This window comes from Ochlerotatus camptorhynchus, unplaced genomic scaffold, assembly GCF_037179485.1.
Source record: "Ochlerotatus camptorhynchus isolate MF236.1 unplaced genomic scaffold, CSIRO-AGI_Acam_v1.1 ptg000577l, whole genome shotgun sequence".
Lineage (NCBI taxonomy): Eukaryota > Metazoa > Arthropoda > Insecta > Diptera > Culicidae > Ochlerotatus > Ochlerotatus camptorhynchus.
In genome coordinates, this window is record NW_027041058.1 from 3,118,319 (window position 1) to 3,135,958 (window position 17,640).

The 17,640-nt window shown below is 41.4% G+C and overlaps 2 protein-coding genes across 2 annotated transcripts; both read right to left on the reverse strand.

Moving 5' to 3' along the window:
* Positions 1–11,773: 11,773 nt before the first annotated feature.
* Positions 11,774–16,655, reverse strand: mus312 (mutagen-sensitive 312). Its single transcript, XM_065236827.1, has 5 exons — positions 16,549–16,655; positions 14,938–16,427; positions 12,308–13,821; positions 12,096–12,248; positions 11,774–12,026 (listed from the first exon to the last, which is right to left on the reverse strand). The coding sequence occupies exons 1-5, from the start codon at positions 16,653–16,655 to the stop codon at positions 11,901–11,903; spliced, it is 3,390 nt and encodes a 1,129-aa protein (XP_065092899.1). The 3' UTR covers positions 11,774–11,900.
* On the reverse strand, positions 16,468–17,160 carry LOC135713665 (uncharacterized). Its single transcript, XM_065236828.1, has 2 exons — positions 16,906–17,160; positions 16,468–16,841 (listed from the first exon to the last, which is right to left on the reverse strand). Exons 1-2 carry the CDS (start codon positions 17,028–17,030, stop codon positions 16,658–16,660), a joined length of 309 nt encoding a protein of 102 aa, XP_065092900.1. The 5' UTR covers positions 17,031–17,160; the 3' UTR covers positions 16,468–16,657.
* Positions 17,161–17,640: the final 480 nt, after the last annotated feature.

Consider the following 17,640-nt stretch of genomic DNA (forward strand, 5'->3'; position numbering starts at 1 on the left):
ACTTTGCCTAACAAACACTGACTGTGCAGTAGAAGAAGGCCATTAATTTCGGTGAGGTTCAGTTTTCGGAAGACAGGGCTGGACGAGAGAAAAGTCATCTCGGAGTAAGTCGGACTTAGGTACTCTAGTTGTGGAAATATATACTACATATTAGCTTTTGCAATTTTCAGTTCACCTCAACAGCTCCCATCTCGATATCGCCGGGTAAAGCAGGTGCATAAGAACGCCTATCAATGGTTGTTGGGTTCTGCCCTGACCGGCGATTTGCGACCTCTGTGCACCTGAACTCCGATTCTTACCTCCACGCGGTGCCCGGTGGGGTTGCTGACGGTGATATTTGCCGTCAGTAATGCGAACAAGAACGGGGGATCATCGTTGTCACCAATGCACTATTGTCAATAAATTGGTAGTGCCCGTGATGATGATGACAGAGCAAAAAAGGTTATAGCCAACTCTAAGTAGCCTGTGATTATCGCTACCTGGGGATGCTAACCGGCTGGGTCTGGTTACGACTTGGCCGTCCTGAATGAACTTTTTCCACCTCCTCAAGGTGGTTCGTTTAAAAGGACGTTAATAAATGGAAGCACAGCATCTCGATATCAATCGACGTTTGACGACGCCAATCCCGCTGACATCACCCCTCGGAAAACAGTTCCCTCTTGCGTGAGGAAGTCCGGTGAAAAAGATCACGTCGGATTCCATGACAACGCTGCAAATGTATACCAAAACGAAAAGAAAGAAATCGCCTGCCTGATCCAGGAATGCAGAAAACGGAACATGGACTGTGTGTGGTACCGTATGCGTGATAATGTTTGCACCATTAAGCAATGTCAAAATTAAAAAACCCGAATTTATCCACCTATGGTGTGATCAGACCCTTCTTACTTATTCAAGTTTATTTATTTTATTGTCATTATCAGGGGGTACCCGGAATATATCCGGGTGTAGTCTATTTGGTGAGGCTACCAATCACCTTATCATCGTATTTTTATGTGATTTAAAGGGTTTTAATTCAATTCATATTCAAGCAACTTCCCCGGGGTACCCGGAACATGTCCAAGTGTGTCCAATGTGGTCTGTAACACTTAACACGACTTGCATTGATCTTATTTTTGAATTCTGTAGTAATTTGATGTGTCGCATGATGGTTTTGATACGTTTTCCGTTAAATCCAGCGTGAAGGCCCATATTCACCGGATCTTATTCCGGCCATATCTCCGGAACCGGTTCACTGATTCCAAAACCGTTCAATAGCGTTCAATGGGACCCCAAGACCTATCATTTGGCGCCTAGTTTGTCCAAATCGGTTGAGCGGTTGCTGAGAAACGTGAGCGCATTCATTTCGTTACATACACACACACACACACACACACACACACACACAGACATGTTCCGATCTCGTCGAGCTGAGTCGAATGGTATATGAAACTCGGTCCTCCGGGCCACGGATCGATAGTCGGTTTTTCAAGTGATATCTATACCCTTCTTTGTAAGAAGGGTAAAAAAATTCTCAAAAATTTCGTTTTCGAGTTTTTTTTTATTTATTCAAAGGGGGGATGTTTCTCAGAGTCTTAAACTATGTTAATCATCGATCGAGTTTCCACTTGCTGCAATTACGGCCTTCACACGCTTTCGGAATGCACGGCAGGTTCTAATAATGTAGTCTGGATCCATTTCTCTCCAGGTACGGGTCAATGTTTGTCTGAAACTTGCTGTACTCGGGTGGCGTTTAGAACAGGCCTTGGCCTTCATGACGCGCCATATTGAGTAATCCACCGGATTAAGATCAGGGCTAGATGGCGGCCACATATCCTTCGCCCAGAACGCAAGATGTTCCTGCAACCACATCTGAGTGCGGTTCGAGGTGTGGCACGGAGCCCCATCTTGTTGAAATACAACATTTGACTTCGGACCGTACTGTTCTTTGATCCACGGAAGAACATACTCACTTAAAATCCCGATGTAGATGTCCGTTTTGACCTTGTCGCCTTCTGGAATGAACACCGGGTCCTTTTTTTTGCCATCGGAAGCCACCAATACAAACACCATAACGCTAGCAGGATGCTTGATCAGATACACGTTCTTGTGCTCGTCGGCCACGTCTTTTACCGGAAGAGAACTAATATACCGGTCGGTTCTGGAATTTGATACGAAATCGACGGTAAACATGCTCTCGTCGGTGAACAAGATTACCGGATTTTTTCGCTTAAGGAAGTTCAAGATTTTCTTGCATCGTTCGACTCGTAGCTCCCGGATGCGGTTGGTAATTATGTGAGTTTTTTTTTCCGTGCCCTCGACTTCGCCCCGCAATCTTCCGTGCCGTAAAGTCACTGATCCCGTGTTCCTTTGCCATTTTCCTTATTTAACTGGATTGAACACTGGATTCACCCGAGTCTTCCTTTTGATAGCAGCGATAACCCTCGGACCAGTGCCTGTGGTGAGCACACAGGACGGGGCTCCATCAATTTCCTCGGCTCCTTGTGCACTAACTAAGCTAGTTCCAAATCACCCTCCTCTAATTGTCACTGTTGAGGACCAACTCGTGCGTGATTTCAACGACTATCCTGCTACGGTTTCTTATGACTTCCGTAAAGCTGACCACCGTAGCATCATAGATGTATTGTCTAGCATGGTATGGGAGAACATCCTTGATTCAGATGACGTTGAGGCTGCAGCGCAAACCTTTTCACATGTCTTGGCATATGTCATTGACAGACACGTCCCGAAAAGAACTCACCACAAAGTGTCTCACCCTCCCTGGCAGACGAGAGAGCTACGTAGGTTGAAGTCAATCAAGAGAGCAGCATTACGAAGATTTACGAAGTATCGCACGCTTCCTCTGAAACTACATTATGTGAGGCTGAATCACATGTCAGTCGTGAATGCTTTTCAAGTTTCCAACGAGGCATCTAGCGCAAAATTAAGCTACTCCCGAAATCCTTTTGGAACTACGTGAACGAGCAACGCAGGGAATCCGGCTTCCCATCTTCTATGGAATTCAACGGAGAAGTTGCTACCACCGTTCAGGATATATGCCACCTTTTTTCCTAACTGACGACCATTAACCTGGCTGCCAGGAACGTTGCAGTAAATGATCAAACGCTGGGTGCAATTGATGTTAATGCAGAGATGATTTCTAAGGCCGCGACTCTGCTCAAGTCATGCTTCAATCCTGGACCTGATGGAGTTCCATCTGTATTTTTGAAGAGACATATTGCTAGCTTGTCAATTCCGCTTCTTCGTCTGTTCCGAATGTCTGTATCTAGTGGCATATTTCCATCTTGCTGGAAATTTGCGCGCATGTTTCCCGCCCAGTTATCGAGGAATTACATCGTTAAGTGCCGTTTCGAAGCTATTCGAGCTAGTGATTATGGAACCGTTGCTGTCCCATTGCAAGCAGTATTTGAGTGCTGATCAACATGGGTTTACTGCCGGTCGCTCTACAACCACCAATCTGCTGTGTCTCACATCGTATATAACCGAAAGCATGTCGGATCGGGTTCAAACGGACGTTATTTGTTCAGACCTATCCGCAGCATTCGACAAGTTGAACCATGCTATTGCGATTGCTAAACTCGGCAGGCTCGGTGTATGCGGTAATCTTCTGAGTTGGTTTCGATCATATCTTACCGGTCGGCAACTAAAGGTTGCCATAGGAGATTGTAGATCAGCTAGCTTCTTCGCTAGCTCATATCATATGCAGATGACCTCAAAATCTTCCTACGAATCTGCTCCATTGCTGACTGTCACTTTCTTCAACGTCAACTGAATGTATTCGCTAGTTGGTGCAGGTTAAACAGAATGGTAGTGAACCCAGCCAAATGCTCCGCTATTACGTTCTCACGAAAACAACAACCGATAATATTTAGCTATGACCTGCTTGGCTCGACAATCGAACGCGTGAATCAGGTGAAAGACTTGGGTGTGATCTTGGATTCGCAGCTTTCATTCAAGTAACACATTGCATATGATGTTGATAAGGCGTCAAGAACTTTAGGGTTCATTTTTAGGATAGCTAAAAACCACTGGCGTGCACAGGGTGGGGCAAGGTGGGGCAATTGCCCCTGCTTATATAAATAAGATGTTTATTACCACATTTCCAAATTACGATATAAAATAACTTGTTTTCGTGATAACATGATTTGAAGGTAAAATAACTTCATTTCATACTATAAGGGCACTGTACACCTTTTATTGCGTCAATTCCTTTGAGATGGTGTCTGAAAATTGCACCACAAAGGTGCATGAAGAGACAAACTTCAATGAAATTTTTTGGTCAAAAAATTGTACCACAGTGGTGCATACAAAAAAATTCTGTTGTAATTTTTTTTTTTTTCAAGGTGGTTCATGGAGGGATAAAAGAAGAGGGTTAATTTAAGGTTGTAAAAATTCATCTTCGTGGTGGTAAATCGAAGAGAAAGCTTTTTATTGAATATCTGGTGTAAAACATATCATCAATCATGGAGGGACTAATCAAAATGAATAACCCTGGTGGAAAATTTGAATCACGCTAAAAATTTGAAGGTGCACATTTAACTGAATATTTCTTGTGAAACGTTCGCAATACTGTGGTGAATGTAGAAGCAAGGTTTATTTATTTTTCTGGTGCATAATTTGCATCGTTCTGATGAATGCAAGCTTCATTGAAAATTTATGGCTGAGAATTGCACCACAAAATGGTAAAACAAACTTCACTGACAATTGTTGGTACACCATTCTGGTGAATGGAGGAGAATGCTTTATTGAAAATTTCTGGTGAAAAATTTGTATCGCTCGATAAATGAAATTAACAGAAAATTTGCTCCATTTTTATGATTGGAGGGAAGCTGCTTTACTGAAAATTTATGCTGAAAAATCTGAAAATAGAGGCAAGTTTTATTTGTTGGAAAACCTGCAACATATGATAGGAGAAGCAAGCTATATTGAAAATGTCTGGTGGAAAATGGAAAAAAGGAAATCTGCACTAATCAGAAGATTGGAGAAGCAATTTTTATTGAACATTAACGTTGAATTATTTGCATCGTTCTGGTCAATTGAAATTTCCTGGTGTAAAATTTTCTGGTGTACAATTTTCTAGGGGCAAGTTTGTATTGAAAATTTCTGGTGTAAGATTCAATCTGCTGCATGAAGGGGCTAGCTGAATTGAAAATTCCTGATGTAAAAATTGCACAGTTCTGGTGAATGGAGAGGCAAGCTTTATTGAATATTTCTGGTAGAAAAACTATAATGTTTTGGTGAATGGACGGACAACTTAAACTTGACTTCCGAGAAGAACCTCAAGGGTATTGAATTCTGAAGAGAATGCTAAAAGAAAAGATTTCTGGGGATGATTCCATGAAAATTCTGCGAATAATTTCTAGTGAATCCTGCAGATAGTTCGAAAATAATATCGAGAGAATCAAATTTTGAATGAAATTCCAAAGGGATATTGGGGAAAATTTCTAGGAAATTCCAGAGATAATTTCAAGTTCATTTTGGGAAGAATTTCTGGAGAATACAGAGGAAATTCTTCTGAAACATTAGGGAAATTTCATTTCCAAGGTGTTCTGAGAAAAAAAAAAGTTCTAGAATATTCCGAGAAGAACCTCAAGGATATTGAATTCTTAGGACAGTTCCAAAATATTTCTGGAGAGATTTCAAATAAAATTCTGCGGATAATTTCTAGTGCATCCTGCAGATAGTTCCAAGATAATTTCGAAAAGAATACCGAGAAAATCAAATTTTGAGTGAACGTCCAAAGGGATTTTAAGCAAAATTTCAAGTTAATTCCGAGGATAATTTCTAGCTCATTCCGGGAATAATTTCTGAAACTCTAAAGGAATTTCAGTTCCAAGGTGTTCTGAGAAAAAATTCATGAAGAGTTGTAAATATAATTCCAGTGGACTTCTAAGAAGAATTTCAAAAAAGCTCTTCGGAGAGTTCTAAAAAATCCGAGAAGACCCTCAAGGATATTGAATTCTGAGGACTGTTCCAAAATATTTCTGGGGAGTATTCCAAGAAATGTCTGCGAATAATTTCTAGTGAATCCTGCAGATAGTTCCAGAAAATTAAATTTTGAGTGAAATTTCAAAGGGATTTTGAGGAAAGTTTCAAGGGAGTACCAATAATTTCTAGCTCATTCCGGGAATAATTTCTAGATAATACTGAGGAAATTCTTCTAAAACTTTAAGGGAATTTAAGTTCCAATGTGTTCTGAGTAAAAGTCAAGAAGTATTCTCAAAATAATTCCAGAGGACTTCTGAGAAGAATTTCAAAAGAGCTCATAGAGTTCTAAAAATTTCTAAAAGAACCTAAGGAATTCTGAGGATGGACTTTTTAGCAACTGTACAAAGTTTGGATTCCCTAATTGAAAATTAGGTATAAGTTTGCCATTGAACCTTGGCCGATTGTTGTCTTACTAAGAATTTGTCTAAGGATCTTCTCTGAAAATTTCAAGTCATTTGTTACCGTGGTTGACATCAGCGTTGCCAGACATACCGATTTATCGGTATTTATACCGATTTCCAAACTAGATACCGATATACAGATAAGGTTCCTCAGAATACCGATTTTTTATATTTTATACCGATTTATACCGTTTTTTTAATAACCAAAATTATTATTGCTTGCCCGCGCTCGAATTTCGGAGAAAATTTTTGTGAGAGACTTGTATCTTTTGAAATACCGTAAAACGGGGTAACATTGATAGTTTTTTCTAAGTATATTCTAAATAATTTTTACGGCAATGAATGTTTTTCAAATTTTATATTTTTAAATCAATTACTGAGGATCCAAGAGTTAATTCGTTAGAAATATGTTGAACGAAAATAAAAGCATTTGCACTATTTTTTTAGTTTTGTGACCGAACTTCAGTATTTTGATTTGGGGTTACTTTGATAATTCTCGATGAATGTAGAAAAAAATGAGTGAAACTCTAACAATGTAGTTCTTTATATATGAAACTTGGAATGAGTATATAATCAGAAAACATCATAAGCAATAAGATTAAAACATTTAATTTGTGATGGCTGTATCGGAAATCTATTTCATAAGTGATGGTTTGAGTGCTTTTTCAAAAAGGCGAAAAACACGAAAATTGTTTTTTAATATTTTTGTAAAATATGTAGCACATACTATACAAAAACTATATACGATTTCAACGGAAATACCCTACGCTATAATATGGAACCAATGTTTCTAGGTTGGAAAAAGCACAGCGAGTAAATTTATTCTTTATATTATACAATCAAAGTTACCCGCATTATCAAAGATACCCCGTTTTACGGTACCTTCAAAATTCGAAACAATTATCTTTAAAGATGCCTTATGCTTGATACTCTTCGACTAATGTTTGCATTTCCTAACCGTTTTTGGCTACCCATCAATCGAGAAATAGTCGATGGCTCTTTCCGGTAATTCCTAGGCAATCGAGAAACATTTTTTAAACATTATTACACTTCCGGAAGTTTTTATTAATTCTTAAACTTCCTGAAGTTTTGTCCAACTATCCTTGGAATATTCTTACACCATACCTTGGAAGCTTCATCAGCCTTTGCTCGAATGATTCTTTCATCTTCTCCTGGAGCTTCAAGGATGCTATCAGATTTTTATTGCGGATCCACACTAGCTGCAAGCACATTTAAGAAGTTCTGAAACTTCTGTAAATTATAGACAAAGTTTCATAACCTTCTGTTAAAATTCAAAAACCCGGAAATTTCAGAAAAGTCCAGAGAATTCCAGTGAACTTAAGGTAACATCATAAATATTTTGGAAACTTCACAAGTCCAAAGAACTTCAGGGAAATTTAATGGTTTTCAGGAAATTTAGTGAAGCTCAGGACAGATCAATTAATTTCAATGAGTTCCGAAAAACTCAGGTAATTTTCGAAACTTCAGCAATGTTCATGCAAATTTAGGAAACATTTAGTTACATGAAAATTAGATCATTGTGAGAACATTTTATGGGAAGAGCTTTTTAATGGCAGTGTCGATAACTTTTAAAAATTAAAAAAAAATCGGGAAGATCAGAGAACTTCAATGATGTTACAATAAATTCAAGAAAATTGTGAGAGCACTTATGAGATTTCGTAATCTTCAAGAAAGTCCAAAGACCTTCTTAGGTTATTAGAGATATTCCGGTAGTCTTATTATAATCAGGGAAATTCCGTGCGCTTCGAGGATGCCCAGAGAACTCCAAAACAGCTCCTAATTTCAGGAAAATTACAAAAACTTTTAAGGAATTTTGAGGAGTTATGGAATATTCCATTCCTGTATTTCAGGAATGTCCAAAAAACATCAGGAAAATTTCGGAGTTTCAGGGATATTTTTTTTAATATCAGGAAAATTTTCTGGATCATTAGAAGGAATCTTTCATTCGGAATTATGTCATTGTTTTTTTCAACTGTTCGGTAAGCGCTCTGGCTTCCGACTTTCTTCAGATGTTTCTTTCAATCTACCTTAGGAAGTTTCTGCCAGCGTCTCCAGGAAGTTTCTTCCGTCTTCTCCAGGAAGTTCAATTAATTCTCCCAGAAATTTCTTTCGTCTTCTTCTGGAAGTTTGACCATAAGCCAAAGATTTTTTTGTTCGACTTCTATTATAAGGTTTTTCTGAGCTTCTTCTGGCTTTCCCTGAAAATGGCTACTTCTGGAAATTTACTTCCGGTTTCCGAAACTTTTCTGGCTTCCTATGGATGTAACATCCGATTATTTTCCGATAATTTATTTAAATTTTCGCCACAAGTTTCTCAATTCGTGTCTTGAAAGTTTCCCGGAGGTTTTTCCAGCTTTCTCGAACTTCATCCAGGAAAGCTTCTTTCGTCTTTCTCTGGATGTTTTTTCAGCTCCATTCAGAAGCTAATTCAAACATTCCCCGGAGTTCTCTTCCGGAATTTTCCGATCATAGTTCAAAAGCTAAACTTTTGCTTTGATTAACGGCTTTCTCAGTCTTAAAACACTGCAACGACTACAATGTAATCTGCCCGACATTTCGGCCATAGGTTGTGGCTTTTTCATGGGAGAATATTGTTTGTAGTTATTGTCAATAGTTTAGTCGTTGTTGTTGCTGATTTTCTATATTTTCGTTCATTTAATGATATTTAATTGAAAAAAAAACACTACTTGGTCACAATTTTTAACACTACTTGAGGACAACGATAATTTTAAAAATTAAATTAAAAAAAAATAAAGTGTGTTTTAAAGCTGAGAAAGCCACCAAATAAAGCAACTCCCCTCAAATCCCAGTCGTCACCATCGTTAAAATTTTCGCTTTCAAAAACGGCAATAATATAAAACTAAATAAATAGTAAATACCGATAAATACCGACTTTTTAATACCTTTGACACCGATAAGCTTTAAAACAATCTGGCAACGCTGGTTGACATGCTCAATCCTTCGCACAAGTCGTCATTCCGTTAACAATCCTGTACTCGTTTATCAAAATAGTTTTGTGCGCCTTTGGTCCAATCGCTATGTATTGTTTAAACCTTTTAATGATTCTATTAGCCTTGGCATTAAGATCAAAATTTGAAAAAAATTAAAACTGCAATTTTCGCTGAAAATCTAGATAGAGCTGGAATTAGGGCGTAACAGCCTTTGTAAACAATGACTTCTCTCGATGATTTCTACGAATTCAAGGCACGCCTACATAAAGCAACATATCCATCGAGTAGGGGAAGTCTTCCCCTAATCGCTGGGGATGTCGATTTGCCAGGGCGAGCAATGACTTTCGAGAAATCATCGAGAGAAGTCAATGTTTACAAAAGCTGCTTCGCCCTAAATCCAGCTCTGTCTAGAAATGACCAAGTTCAACGTACTCGCAACGGTAACAGTAAAGTGACTATAACAACATATAAGGGCTTACAAAAATACTTACTTGAAATAGTCAAAAATTGTAACGATGCCTTCAAAATATACAAAAACGTACTGCACAAAATTTCAGAAAGGTAACTGAATAAAAGATGATACCAGTGCCTTGAAGAATATATTTTCTTTGGTTTGTATTTTTAACCTGTAAAGAAGAGCATGACGCAAAACATTATTACAACGATTCCTACAGGGTTCAGAAATTTGGAAGAAATTGACCGAGTTGCTGGGCAAACACAATCGCAGTGATACCCATGTTGGTAGTATGGAAGCGTGGAAGAATTTCAAAACCAGGAAGGCTATCGACGAAGAACTGGACCACCAAAAAACAGCTATGATTGCTGCTAGTAAGGCAAAGCGGCTACAAAATCGCTATATAATGGAACATTTAATCGATTTTGTGCGCATACTTTGCAAAGGTAGCCGACCACTTCGTGGACATTCCGAAGGAGCGGAAAGTGTGCCACCCAGTTGGTGGCTAACTACGATCCTGCGCTGGAAAAACACTTGGCGGAAGGTGCGAAAAATTGCCAGTATACAAGTAACCGTATTCAAAATGACATGATTACATCGTTGCACAATGTAATGTAAAGAAGATGAACCAAAAGTGAGAGGAGGACAGCACCATCTACCACGTACTTTGGAGTACTCCCCATCCCAAGATTAAATGCACCATAGAAAAAAATTGCCCCTCCTTAACAAGATTCCTATGCACGCTAATGCTAAAAACTTCACTGATATGTCTTCACTGTCTAAAATCTCTCTATTGTTCGCTTGTTCGATCGACGCATGAGTATTGTTCAGTGGTTTGGAACCCAAACTACAACAACGGTGCCTAGAGAATTGAATCTGTTCAACGTCGCTTTCTTCGCTTTGCGTTGCGTAGATTGCCTTGGAATGATCCGTTTCGATTACCCAGTTACGAAAGCCGTTGTCAACTTATCGACCTAGAACTTCTCCGGGCTAGAAGAGACACAAGCAGAGCCCTAACCGTGGCCGATATCCTGCAAGGAAGGACAGATTGCGTGGCTATCCTGAGGCAAACTGACCTGAATGTTCAACCCCGACCGCTTCGTTATAACCTTATGTTAAGACTGCCTCTACGTCGTACAAATTATGGAGCACACGGTGCGATTTGCAGACTGTAGAGAACATTCAACAGAGTTGCAGTTTTCGACTTTCATCTCTCCCGTGATGCGCTTCGTCGAAAGTTTTCTTCTGTTTTCCGGGAGTAACTGACTATAAGATATATATTTTTTGATGTTATGACCATGCTTGAATTTATTTTTTTACCATATATGATAAGGTTAACATCATTGGGGCTTCATCCAGCCTGTTGATGTAAAACAACAATAAAAACAAACAAGGAACAGTAATCCATGAAATTATCAAAACAGCCTGTCCAATTTCATTGCATATGATTTTCTTATCGTCCTCAATGTTTATATTTGAATTTTGCACCACCACCACACCACAGACAAACAGACGTAACTCTTTCAGTGTTTCTTAGAAACATTGCACCTCAAAAAATAGGACCTCAGTAACGACATCTCGCGAGCTTTTCGCGAAAACAAGCTAACCAGCTAAATTGCAAACAATGTTGCATGCAAGGTAAACAGAATACATATAGAAACATCAAAGTGACCCGATGCCACCCTAATAAAAATTGTATGGTTAATTTGCTTAACGACGTGTTCTGGGTATCATCCAAACCATTTGTGGAATAGTTCAATGACTTGGGTTATCGTTCGTTTATGGTTATTTTTTATTAGGGCAGCGCTGCGGTGAGTAAGTCGCGGAAATGATAATATTCAAATCAATCGCTAAACGTGTGAACGATGATTCAGAATGAAGAGTTACGTCTGTTTGTCTGTTTGTCTACAATGTCCACACATTGCACATTGTAGCACCTCAGGCCGGTGATAACAGATAGAATATTAATAACTTCACAACATGGGGGATTTTCTCACGATTAATTAATCAGTTCCATGGAAGAAAACCACTTTTGTTTTATTGAAAATACCTACTATCAACTCCACTGTCATTTGTATTAAAAGGCATTCATGACTTACCCGCCGTCTTGCGTGCAGTCTGAGTTTGGCCGATAGTTCCTTTCTTCGTTCGACTGCCACTTCCCTGGGCCGTGCGAAACGTAATGCATCGTTTGTCCAAAAATGCAATCAGATCCTGTTGGAGTTTTTAAAAAAATGGATCATTCGTCACACATTCAACTGCTCACATCGTCATCACACTTACATTGCTTTCATACCGAAGTCCAATCTCTTTCAGGTGTCCGTAGACCTCGTCCAAGTCGATTGGCTGATAGCGAAGCATCTGCCGGCGGAGGCGCGGATCGGCACTGACCATATTGTGGAAGGCAATATGCAACGGGACGGCGCACCAGAATGTCTGTGGATGGAAAGCGATTTAGCAATTATTGTAAGTGATGGTCTATGGAATTGCTTTACCTTCTTTCTGGGCTTCGAAGGCAGTATGAATTCTTCATCTTCCATTTCCGGAACGAAGTAGGGTTGGCTTGGCAATGGAGTGACACCCTCAGAGACATTGGAATCTCCGCATGGTTCCGGTTCTTCCACCTCGACAATATCTACCATCGGATGCAGCTGGTTGTAGATGTGCGTCAACATTTTCACCGCTTTCGGTCGACTCAGTTGCTTCAGGCCGAACTTGAACAGCTCGCGGTGCAACAATGGCGACGCCATTCCGTCGAAGTCCGGCCGCGGGCTCACGCTGTCCAACCGAATCTCAATACCAGCCGATGGAGGCGCAGGATCTTGGGCGAGCTCTTTGAACTTGTCGTCGAAACAGTCTTTCCGTTTTGCCATTGGCAATTTTCCAGGCGACTTGCGCTTGCCCGGGCCTACCAGTACGGAATCGGACCTCGTCCTTCTGATCGGACTACCACGTGCTTGCAGTTGATGTCGTTGCTGGAACTGGGTGCAAGTTTGCTTCGCTTGACTTAGTATCTGCTCGATTTCCAAATCTAACTGCTCCGATGGAATCGGAGTCGGTTTCTCCTCCGACTCATTTTGCACGTCGTCCCCGTCCAGTTGATTATCGGGAAAGTCTGGAACTTCGTAGTTTTGCATATAGTCATCCAAACCGATTTCGTTCGCTTCATCACAGGTCGACTGTTTGCTTAGCGTGGGAGGAAGGTTGAACTTCTTAACGAGACCATCCAGAAATGCCATCGTATTATCGGCTCGGTTGGACTCGTTCGGAACATCTGCTGGGCCAGATCCGAAATTTTCCAGCTGCTCGTTCGAAACGTTCGCCTCGGAGCTCAGTCTTTTGAAGTCTTCTACGTTAAAGTACACTTTTGTGTTTTCGAGATCTTCCTCGGTCTTGGCCAAATCTGATGGGTTGAGCGGTTCCGGATCAACAACCAAAGCTTCTTCAGGGACAGGCACCGAGGCAGACATAGGAGACACATTGAAGACGACAGAGTAATCCTGACGGATGGAATAGTTTACTTCGTCGTCGGATATGACCAGCACATCTTCGGGATCATCACCAGTGTCAGCGGAAATGAGAGATGTCCCGCTGCGATCGGACGACTGATTCTCAATCGATTCCTCCGCAGGCACTTCCGGTTCAGAAAACGCTTTCTTCACCTCATCACAATCGTTATCCAGCTCGATGGTTTCCACTTCGCTCAACGGAATTCGATTTAGTTTGCCCTTGATCGCCAGTGCGTGAAAGGAAAGATCTTTACCCGGCGTTGGAAATAGCTGATCGTCGAAACGTTGCTCTTTCTCTTTGATGCCGCTGCCGATCGCGCTGGAGGAAGTTCTCTTGCACGCTGTCGGGGCGTTTTGATTGCTCTTGTCCGTGTCATCTTCGGTGGAACTGGGCGATAACACGACCACCAGCGGATCCATAACGATGGAACTTTGGTGGGACTCGGAACACGGCCGTTCGCTAGGGTTGTTTTCTCCCGGTAAAGAAGAAGACATCTTCGCTGACGATGAAACAATAGAAGCGAGAAAAAGAGCATAGGACACAATGGAGTTATGGTTTGGTCACGTGGCAGTGGCGATGGGAAATTACACAATGTGTCATAACCTTTGGAAAGCGTTAACTAATCTTCCACAGATTGCATACATTTTGGGGTATCAAAACAGTGATTAGTGCCTAAATGATGCCAGTCAGTTGACCGCAGCACCGACAAATCGTCATGAATGGATACACGGCCGTTGAATCCAACTCAAATTTAAGTAAAAACGCAGGTCACTCGAACACAACCTGGTCTGGTGTATAGACCAGGTGACTTGAACAGGGAGGAACAGTTGCATTCGACTCAATTTTGCAAAAAGAGCTGTTCCAGGCTAAATAGCAAAATATAATGTTTGACTCGACCTTCACCGATTTGCATGAAACTTTGCATAATTCAAGCTGAACAATGAATGAGTTAAATCGTTTCCGATTTTCCGCATATTCGAGCAGATTTATGAGAAAAACTGATTAAAATTTTACTCATTCACAGAGTAACTTTACTTTTTGCTAATTTGAGTCGTATTTGAGTCGAATTCGACTCAAATACACTAAACAATAGCAAACTGAAACAGACTGTTTGAAAAATTTAAAAATCAAGCTTACGGTGGCCAAATGCTGACCACTATCTAAAATTGGTCAGCCCACAATTTATTTTTAATAATTGTAAAAAAGGACTTCAGACAGTTGCAATTTTGGCAATCATCCACGGCCCATAAAAAATTTAAAAAATTGTTTATGGGCAATTGACTACGCAGGGGGAGGGTGGCCCCATATGTTTCACATCGGATTAGCGTAAGAAAATGATAAATATGCTATATGTTTTTTTAGTTCCACAGTTTGTCTACACATTTGCTAAACTTGCCCCATCATCATATTATCATAGAATATGAATATATTCTAACACCATGAAATAAATTACGACCCGAGCTTACATAATATGTAGTTCCATATTTGTACTATATTAATTCAACAGTTCAAATAATCATTCCATTCAAATTCAGCAATTTCAGATAACAATCAATCTACAATAAGATATTGAAATCGACAAAGGAAACGCCACAAAGAATTTAATGATAATTACCTTCCTCGCTGGAGTAGACCTCGTAGTCGAAAATTGGATCCGAATCCTCGAAAATGTTCTCGGAACTGGCTGCGCGGACAATGCCCTTCGATTGTTCCGTTTCCTTTTCCGCTTCATCTCCCACCATTTCCTCCTGGGCAGTCAGGAACACTACATCGTCTTCGCCTTCATCCTGAGCCGTCTCCTGCACTTCCACCAGCTCTTGCACCGACTGTTCCCCACCACTATCGGAAGCAAACAAATCCGGCGAAACCGATCTTCGACCCTTTTCGGAGTCCCTCGCATTTTCCGTTCTCTTAAGGGCCCTCACATGAATCGGAGCTTGATTGTTGTACTTTTGGCGATACTCTTCCGGGACGCTGTTCATATCTAACTTTGAATCCTCCGGATCTTCAAGCAACTCTTCACACTTTTCAACCACCGGTGACGGTCGCCATTCATCCTCATCGTCGTCTTCTTTCGCTAATCGCCTTTCAGGCGTTCGCTCCCGACCCGGAATCATGCTCCAGCTCTTCAACAGGTACCCCGCCCTCACCGCACTCATTTCGACCAGCGCTTCAACGTAGTAATCGGATAGGATTTCCGCACTGTTCGCGGGATTTTGACTCATCCAAAACACGGTGCTTCCATGCGTCCGCTCGTTCAGAACAACGTCACTACAGTCAGGAAACTGTTGGTCTAAATCTTCTTGCAGCAGTCGCTTTGCTTGTCTTCCCATGAAATCCACCACATCTTCCGGGTCCCGGCGGATCAACATCGTCGGCCGTTTGTGTTTGATCCTTTTCACATTCTTCGGTACGTTGCCAAATATCACATTCAAATCGTAGTCGGTGTAACTGTTCTTGCACTTAAACCCGTACTGTTCCAGGGTGTTCCGGATGCCCTGAATCCGTCGCTCCTCTGATGATAGAGAATTCGCACTGGAAGAAGCTTTCGGTTCTTCTTCTGTTTGTTCTTGGGATTCCTTCGAATCCGTTTGAGAATCGCCCTGATCGACCAGCGATCGAGACATGGCTAGGGCAATTTGAAACTGCTCGGGATCCAGCCTATCCATCAGAGTGTGCTCCAACATGAGGTTCTTGAGCAGCTCTTCATCGTTGTCCTTGTACTTTTGGAAAACCTTTCTGATGTCGCTTTGATTCTTGGGCTTCCGTGGAGCTCGTGGTTTCCGGGGGGCTTTGGCCTTTCGCTGTACCTTTGTCTTTGCTTTCGGAGGAGCGCCCTTCTTGACTTCGGACTCGAAGTCATCCTCGGAGATTTTGAAAAAGTTGCTAACGACTCCACCACCTTCCGGTGGTTTCTTCGGGAATTTGGGTAACTTTGACTTCTCTGGCATTTGGAGGCCTTCGAGGCCATCGAGTCGGGTTCGTTTTACGATGGGTTCATCTGGCTCTTTCGCTGATGGTCCTGCATCATCCGAGTCGGATAGATGAATTATTTCCTGTTCCATTCGCTCGATCGCTTCGCTTGGGGGAGTCTTCGGATGTTTCCTAGAAATAAAGTACAAAATTACACTTTGTAGTCGATCTATTTTTATTCCCGGCTTTGGTCTAACAATAAACTATAAATTATATCAACAGGATTAACAGATGAAGTAACCAAGCAAATTACCCTTCATTCTTCTCCAAGTCCGGTTGACTTCTGCTGCCAGAAGGTGACGGCTTGAATAGCCTTAACTTAGCGTACTTAATCTTAGTTCTACCACTGCCGCTTGCCATCTTCACTTCTGCTTCCGATCGGATTCCTGCTCCTCGAGCAACTGTCTGATGGAATCGCCTCGCCGGGGAGCAAGCAAACTGAACCGCATCAAATTCCTCCGATCAACCTCTTCGTCCGTTTTCTCGAAGAAGTCCCTTCGCATTCGCTCTTTCAGCTCGTCCCCTCCGAGGTATCTGAAAATGGAACTGGAGAAATCAAAATTCTTGCATTAATCAACCACCATCAACTTGCATAAGAAAATCAACTTACTAGTAAACAGCAAACGAGGTAGTCCCAATGGCCAGAACTGCCCAGGCGAACTTGTTACGAGTTTTGTTGATGACCGTGCCCTGAGTTCGTCGTGGTTTCCACCTAGTCGTATCGACTCCACCCATTACAAAAACAAATTTTCTGTACTCGCCCCTCTGCTGCTATCCGTCCGGAAACACTTTCCAACAATTTCACACAGATAACGACACAAAAGTGCAAACTTTTCCAACGAAAATCACAGAAAATCTACCGCGGAACACGAAATTACGTGAGCATTGCGCCGAACCGCTTACGATCAAAACAAACAGCTGTCACAATGATTTACCGGTAGACCCGATAGTTTGACTCTGTTGCCCGCCATACTCGCTCGAACGGCGACGCGCCAAAGGAAAATCCCGCCTGTGCGAGCGCGGGCTCCTTGATGCGTGCCACGTGGTTGCTTGCGTAGCGGTAGTTTTATTCGCGCGCTCCCATCACAGACATGCGCACTGAACAGGTCGTCCAAAGTGTCAAGTAGTGTCACCCGCGTTGCATTATTATTTTTATTTTTCCGGGAAAATTAATATAAAAGTAGTAGATAACCAGGTTGATAAAGACAATATTTATCATGAATAAGTGCAGCTGACCGAAGGCAGAGATGCGGATGCGATTGAAAAGTTCAACGAGCTTTACCAACGCCTCAACATCGGAAGGTAAATATGAAGCTGCAATGAAGTACATATGCGGGAAAAAATG